Below are 7,840 nucleotides of genomic sequence, written 5' to 3' on the forward strand. Positions count from 1 at the left end.
AGGCTGACATAAGTCTTTTTTATAGTTTACATATGAAATATCAATATCAATGTTGTTGATGTTTTTGAAATATTTTATTTTAATTATTCATTACTTCTTGTATCGTTTATTTATTTCCTTGTTTCCTTTCCTCACTGGCCTATTTTTGGGCCTACACTCTAATTCACTGCCTACCCCTGGCTTCAATGTACCTAAATTAATAAGATTTCATCATATATACGTGTATAATGAAGTATATAAGTGTGTATACTTGCGTATATACTATTTATATATATATATTTTTACATATGTATATATACATAAATATGTCTATATATGCTATATATATTCCGTAGCTTTAATACATATACATCACGGTTGCAATACTTAGACCGTGCATATACATATACACATTGATTGATTGAACCGAGTAGGCCTAATCTGGTGTAAATTCGAATTGATTATCAATATTGAAATGAAATTGCAAGGCCACAAAATTCATTCTATGAAAATTACCTTCATTTTGAACCTAGATTGATATTGGTTTTCTTATTCACAAATTGTAGATTTATGTCTGTTTTAGATGTATATATATATATATATATATATATATATATATATATATATATATATATATATATATATATATATATATATATACATATATATATATATATATATATATATATATATATATATATATATATAAATATATATACATATAAATATATATATGCATACATATATATATATATATATATATATATATATATATATATATATATATATATATATATATATATATATATATATATATATGTATATACATATATATATATATGTATATATATAGATAGATATATACATATATCTATCGATCTATACATACATATATATATATATATATATATATATATATATATATATATATATATATATATATATATACTTATTTAGGTATCAAATCAACTAATTATTTGCCCCGATCTTTATATAAAATCTTAAATATCAAACAACATTTAGTTAACATATACTTAGCTACCACTGAAAAAAAAAATAACAAATATAACATAAAATTTGAGTTATCAACATATCATGACTCCTGCAAAAGAAAATAATTATTCAGTAGTTACATAATGCATAATTGAATCTATATTACTCATAGACTCATGAATCTCACGACTCACAATACTCACACAAGAAACATCGAGAAATTTCTACACTAAAACATTATTTCGAATATTCATTCATTATTCAATTTATAATCTATTCAGATAATTTCTATATGAAACATTTTCCTCAAAAGGATTTCATGTAATATTTAAAACCATTTTATTGGATGCCTTAAAGACTGCAATGTTGATATTGCAATAAATTAAGATGAATTAAATATGTCGTTGGCAACTTTCACGAATGGCAACGTTGCATCTCGCTATCTTCCATAACAGTTTACACTGCAATGGAAAAGTCTAGAAATCTTTTGATATCATTTATGTATATTTTGTAGGCTGAGTGTTTTTATACTTTATACATAATATATCTATTTTGATGTTGTTACTGTTTTTTTAAATATTTCAATTTAATTGCTCATCACTTCTCATATAGTTTATTTCTTTCCTTTCCTCGCTGGGCTATTTTTCCCTGTTGAAGCACTTGGACTTATAGCATCTTGCTTTTCCATCTACGTTTGTAGCTTAGCTGTTAATAATAATAATAATAATAATAATAATAATAATAATAATAATAATAATAATAAGTAGTAGTAGTAATAGTATTAATATTATTATTATAGCCTATAAAATATACATAAATATTCTCCAAATATTTTTTCAATTAATCGTTTAATTTTGTAGTTACTATTTGGAATATTTTTATCAAATAAGAAATAATTATAAATATTAAAATTAATTCAATATAAATTAACGGATCTCAAGCATTTAGGCATATGTAAATAAGAAATAATTTAACTACATAGAAAAAACAATATATTTTCTACGGAAATTTCCTCATAATTTACTTTATATTATTTTAGTGACAACTAATTCAATATAAAAACCATTGAGTTTTATATAATAAATCAATGAAAAATATTCCTTAGAAAATATGTTTGAAATTTTAATAAACTTTTAATAAACATTTAGATGAATATGAAAACGTGCAATTGTGAATATATGTTAATTACAAAATTTATTTATGTAAAGTTATGATGATGCATAAAATATATTACGAATTGTTTAGCGGAATCTCTCTCTCTCTCTCTCTCTCTCTCTCTCTCTCTCTCTCTCTCTCTCTCTCTCAGAATCTTCCCCTAGTTTACGTAAGCTCAGTTGCCAAACAGAGCCAAATAGAAATAGCTTATTATTGATATATCTATTTTCCTGCGCTCGTTCTTAAATTTATTAATTGTTAACTTACGGTCATGCAAGTAAAATATATATACTTTTATTAGCAAAATTGAAAAGATATTTGATTAAGATAATAAGTTTATCCACATCGTGTATTGACCATATTTGGAAATATTCCAATTTCGATATAAACAAAACTAATGACAATTTCTCAAATTAGAATTTAATTTCGTTGCAAATTGCTTCAAATAAAATAAATGATGAAACTGATAATCTAACATAAAAGATCATGTTAATTCTCAGGTAAAGTAAAATTCCGCAACGGATATCGTGGCTTCAGCCTAGACTCATCTCGAACGTTCGAAGCGATAGACCGCGGTGCATATAAACGTCGGATCTCGGACGTTTGCCACAGTCGCAACTCAGCAAGCACAGAGACAAAAAGTTCACAATACGAGCCTTGAACGTTTTCAACGTATACGCTGAAGATATATCAATCTAAGACTATACCAGTATATATATTTATCTTCTTAAAAAATTTATTATTAGCGATTTAAGAATTAATTACAATGGCAGCTCCAGCGATCGGTATTGACCTGGGAACCACCTACTCTTGCGTGGGTGTGTTCGAAAACGGTAAGGTGGAAATCATCGCTAACGACCAAGGAAACCGAACGACTCCTTCGTACGTCGCCTTCACCGACACAGAGAGACTCATTGGAGACGCAGCCAAGAATCAGGCGGCCATTAACCCCTGCAACACCATCTTCGATGCCAAGAGGCTCATTGGCAGGAAGTTCGAAGATGCCACCGTCCAGAGTGACATGAAACATTGGCCCTTCAGAGTGAGCAGCGAAGGCGGCAAGCCAAAGATCCATGCAGAGTTCAAGGGCGAGACCAAGTCCTTCAACCCGGAGGAGATCTCTTCCATGGTGCTGATGAAGATGAAGGAAACTGCAGAGGCCTACTTGGGTAAGAAGGTGTCGGACGCCGTCATCACAGTGCCAGCCTACTTCAATGATTCTCAGAGACAGGCCACCAAAGATGCAGGCACAATTGCAGGCTTGAATGTCCTGCGAATCATCAACGAACCTACAGCAGCAGCCATTGCCTATGGATTGGACAAGAAGGCAACAAGTGGCAGGGAACGTAATGTGCTGATCTTTGATCTTGGTGGTGGCACCTTTGATGTGTCAATCCTAAACATCGACGATGGAGTTTTTGAGGTGAAATCGACAGCAGGAGACACCCACCTGGGAGGGGAAGACTTCGACAACCGCCTGGTAAATCACTTCCTGCAGGAATTCCAAAGGAAGTACAAGAAGGACATCAGTGGAAATAAGAGGTCGATCAGACGTCTGCGCACAGCCTGTGAGAGAGCCAAGAGGACTCTGTCTTCTTCTGCTCAAGCAAACGTAGAAATTGATTCTCTCTACGAAGGCATCGACTTCTACACCTCCATAACTCGTGCCAGGTTCGAAGAACTCTGTTCTGACCTCTTCCGCAACACCCTCGCCCCTGTGGAGAAAGCCCTGAGAGATGCCAAGCTAGACAAGGGCAGCATCGACGACATTGTGCTGGTTGGAGGGTCAACCCGTATCCCGAAGGTGCAGAAGCTGTTGCAGGAATTCTTCAATGGGAAGGATCTGAACAAATCCATCAATCCTGACGAGGCAGTGGCTTATGGTGCAGCCGTACAGGGAGCCATCCTTCGAGGGGACCAGTCAGACGCCGTCAAGGACCTCCTCCTTCTAGACGTGGCTCCTCTTTCTCTGGGCATAGAAACTGCCGGCGGGGTCATGACCTCTCTGATCAAGAGGAACACCACAATCCCAACCAAACAGACGCAGGTCTTCACGACCTACTCTGACAATCAGCCAGCTGTGACCATCCAGGTCTACGAAGGAGAACGCGCCATGACCAGAGACAACAACCTTCTGGGCAAGTTTGACCTAAATGGCATTCCCCCAGCTCCCAGGGGCGTGCCCCAGATCGAGGTCACCTTCGACGTCGACGCCAACGGCATCCTGAATGTTTCTGCAGTGGACAAGTCCTCAGGAAAGTCCAACAAGATCACAATCACCAACGACAAAGGCCGTCTCAGCAAGGAGGACATTGACCGCATGGTGCAGGAGGCCGAGAAGTACGCAGCCGAAGATGCCAAGCAGAAGGAGAGGATTGATGCCAAGAATCAGTTGGAATCGCTGTGTCTCAACGTCAAGAACAGCTTGAGCGAGGAAGCTGTGTCCAGCAAGATCAACGATCAGGACAAGAGCAGCGTGAAGCAGCTGATCGAGGAGACGCTGACCTGGATTGACCGCAATCAGCTGGCGGAGAAGGAGGAGTTCCAGGAGAAGATAAAGAGGCTGGAAGAGGCCTGGAGGCCCATCGCTGCCAAGATCTACGGCGGAGGGGCACCGGGCCAGGGACCCGCTTTTTGGGCCAACAATGACAACAACAACAAGCAATACAGCAGTGCAGGAAGAGGGCCCACTGTGGAAGAAGTGGACTAAATTCATAATTTTCTACTGAGATCATTTTAAATCATCTTTTTCATTCATATCATATTCCTTCCAGTCAATGTATATAAAGATATCATCAATAACTTTATTTTCATATATTTATTTCATAGTAAAAACACATTCTCATTTTAAATGTATCATGTTTACATCATCACTTACGACATTATTGTTTATTTTTGATAAATAAAAACCAAAAATATGTTCATGTATTTCTATCCTTTGAAATGGCAAGGTATTTTATCTTTTTCTTTGAGATTTATAAATAAAATATATCATAAGAAATGAGAAAAATCTATACTTTTTGACTGGTAAATATAAATCAAGCTACAAATTAGTTATCATAACATTCATAGGCTGAAACCATTATTATAAATAAATATGGAAAAGGAAAAAGGATAAAAAATTGAAAATATCAAAAAAGAGAGTTGAAAGTGCCCTAAGAACAAACAATTATAAAGGAAACCTTAAGACTTGAAATAATTACAAAGAATATAAGTAACTTATGAAATACTAGAGACTTGGAATTACAAAACTAAGAGAAAGAAAATTATGAAACAGATAAAGAAACGTATATACTATACTCTTGCGAGAAATATAAGCCAGACTTTTCACATCTTCAAAGGTCACTGTATAAACATTAAGAGGAACGACGAATTTTCTTATCAAAATAGATTAATTATATTTAACTGCATTTGTTACCAAGATTTCGATGGATGTAGCTGTATACCCGCCAAATAAAAAGAACTTGAAGTATATACTGTATAGTTAAATTTTGAACAATATTTAAAAACATCTCTCTCTCTCCCTCTCTCTCTCTCCAATATGTGTATGTGTGCGTGTGTGTATACGTACTCAAATCATAATTGACATAAAATATTCTAGAAGTTTTATTCCAGTTGTGACCAAGTTGTGGAATGATCTTCCTAATCGGGTAGTTCAATCGGTAGAACTTCAAAAGTTCAAACTTGCAGCTAATGTTTTTGTGTTGAACAGGCTGACATAAGTCTCTTTTTTATAGTTTACATAAAAAAGTTCTATTTTAATGTTGTTGCTGTTTTCAGAATATTTTATTTTAATTGTTCATTACTTCCCTTGTAGTTTATTTGTTTCCTTGTTTCCTTTCGTCGCTGGACTGTTTTCTCTGTTGGAGCCCTTGAACTTATAGCATCCTGGTTTTCCAACTACGGCTGTAGCTTAACTAGTTATATATATATATATATATATATATATATATATATATATATATATATATATATATATATATATATATATATATATATATATATATATATATATATATATATTATATATATATAATGTATAATGTATATATATATATATATATATATATATATATATATATATATGTATGTATATAACATATATATATATATATATATATATATATATATATATATATATATATATATATACATATATATATATATATATATATATATATATATATACATACATATATATATATATATATATATATATATATATATATATATATATATATATATATATTACTTCTGCTATTACTACAATCTATACTTTGAAAGTGTAACATATAGGAGCGTTACCTAAATGGTAACCTTAAATACCATACATCTGGGTAATTTCGTGGTAAGATCAAAGTAATCATTTAGTTATTTGTAATAAAACCAATAACGTTTGGAGATCCACAAGTTCTATCATAACCAATAAACTTATTCTGTAATAAATATGTTTTAAACAATGTTCTTCATTTCAAATTACAAATAGAATAAAAAAAAAATGATTTAAACAGTTATCTATATATAGAAGTTCCATATATTTTTCTGATAATCTATAGGTATTTAATAATGTACTAAATTATCTAATTTTCCTTATGATTAAGAGACTATTGTGTTAATTAAAGTATTAATTCTTAATTCATTCTCAAAATATCTTAAGAATTAATTCATCTTAAAATGTTTAGAAATGAAAACATCGTTCTACCGTTTGGAGAAGTGTCCAGAAATTTTGAAAAGACACGAGATTCTATTTAAGGAATTAATTGATTATACCTCTAAAAATAATTTAATTACTTCTCCTTCATTATCATTAAATTTAATTCAATGCAATACAAAACAACAGATACTTTCATGATTAAAAAATAAGTCTTAAGATTTGATTTAAATGATTCGTATTTATATCGTTGGCAACTTTCCGAATGGCAACACTCCCCCACACACAAACACAAACACACACACACACACACACACACACACACACACACACACACACACATCTGCCTTTACTCCATGGAGCTTCAAGTCTAGAATATTCCACCAACGTCTGATTGATAGATGCAACTTGCGTTGCAATTTATGCAATAAGACCGAATAATTGTATTTTTTGACTAAACAATACATCAAGAATCTGTGTTAATTTTTAACCGAAGATTTTATTAATAAAGCAGATAAATCAAGCTCGACTCTTAGAGAGCTGGCAGGTTCAAATTCCACAAGAATTTTTTTTTATATTATCGTAAAAAAAAAAAAAAAAAAAATACATAGGATAAATTGCATAGTAAATATATTGGATAAAAGTACTTAAATTATTTTTGGAATGATCTTCCTATTCGGGTGGTTGAATCAGTGGAACTTCAAAAGTTCAAACTTACTGCAAATGTTATGTTGAACAGGCTGACAAAAGTCTTTTTTAGTTTATATATGAAATGTCAATTTTAATGTTGTTAATGTTTTTGAAATATCTTATTTTAATTATTCATTACTTCTTGTATCGTTTATTTATTTCCTTGTTTCCTTTCCTCACTGGCCTATTTTTCCTTTGTGGAGCCATTGGTCTTATAACATTTTGCTTTTCCAACTAGAGTTGTAGCTTGGCCGGTAATAATAATAATAATAATAATAATAAATAAATAAATAAATAATGATGAAAATTCTGTTATGAATAGAATTTTAAAATTCTCTGAAATCTGTTTCTTTAAAAAAAGTGAAAATCTAT

At 31.6% G+C, this 7,840-nt stretch overlaps 1 protein-coding gene across 1 annotated transcript; it reads left to right on the forward strand.

Moving 5' to 3' along the window:
• Positions 1–2,624: 2,624 nt before the first annotated feature.
• On the forward strand, positions 2,625–4,975 carry LOC137624344 (heat shock-related 70 kDa protein 2-like). The gene has a single exon (XM_068355030.1). The coding sequence runs from the start codon at positions 2,894–2,896 to the stop codon at positions 4,835–4,837; it is 1,944 nt and encodes a 647-aa protein (XP_068211131.1). The 5' UTR covers positions 2,625–2,893; the 3' UTR covers positions 4,838–4,975.
• The last annotated feature ends 2,865 nt before the right edge of the window (positions 4,976–7,840 follow it).

The sequence above is a fragment of the Palaemon carinicauda genome, chromosome 31 (assembly GCF_036898095.1).
Source record: "Palaemon carinicauda isolate YSFRI2023 chromosome 31, ASM3689809v2, whole genome shotgun sequence".
Classification (NCBI taxonomy): domain Eukaryota; kingdom Metazoa; phylum Arthropoda; class Malacostraca; order Decapoda; family Palaemonidae; genus Palaemon; species Palaemon carinicauda.

Excerpts from the sequence above, each read along its gene's own strand:
- LOC137624344 (XM_068355030.1), top strand. The coding sequence starts at position 2,894 with ATGGCAGCTCCAGCGATCGGTATTGACCTGGGAACCACCTACTCTTGC.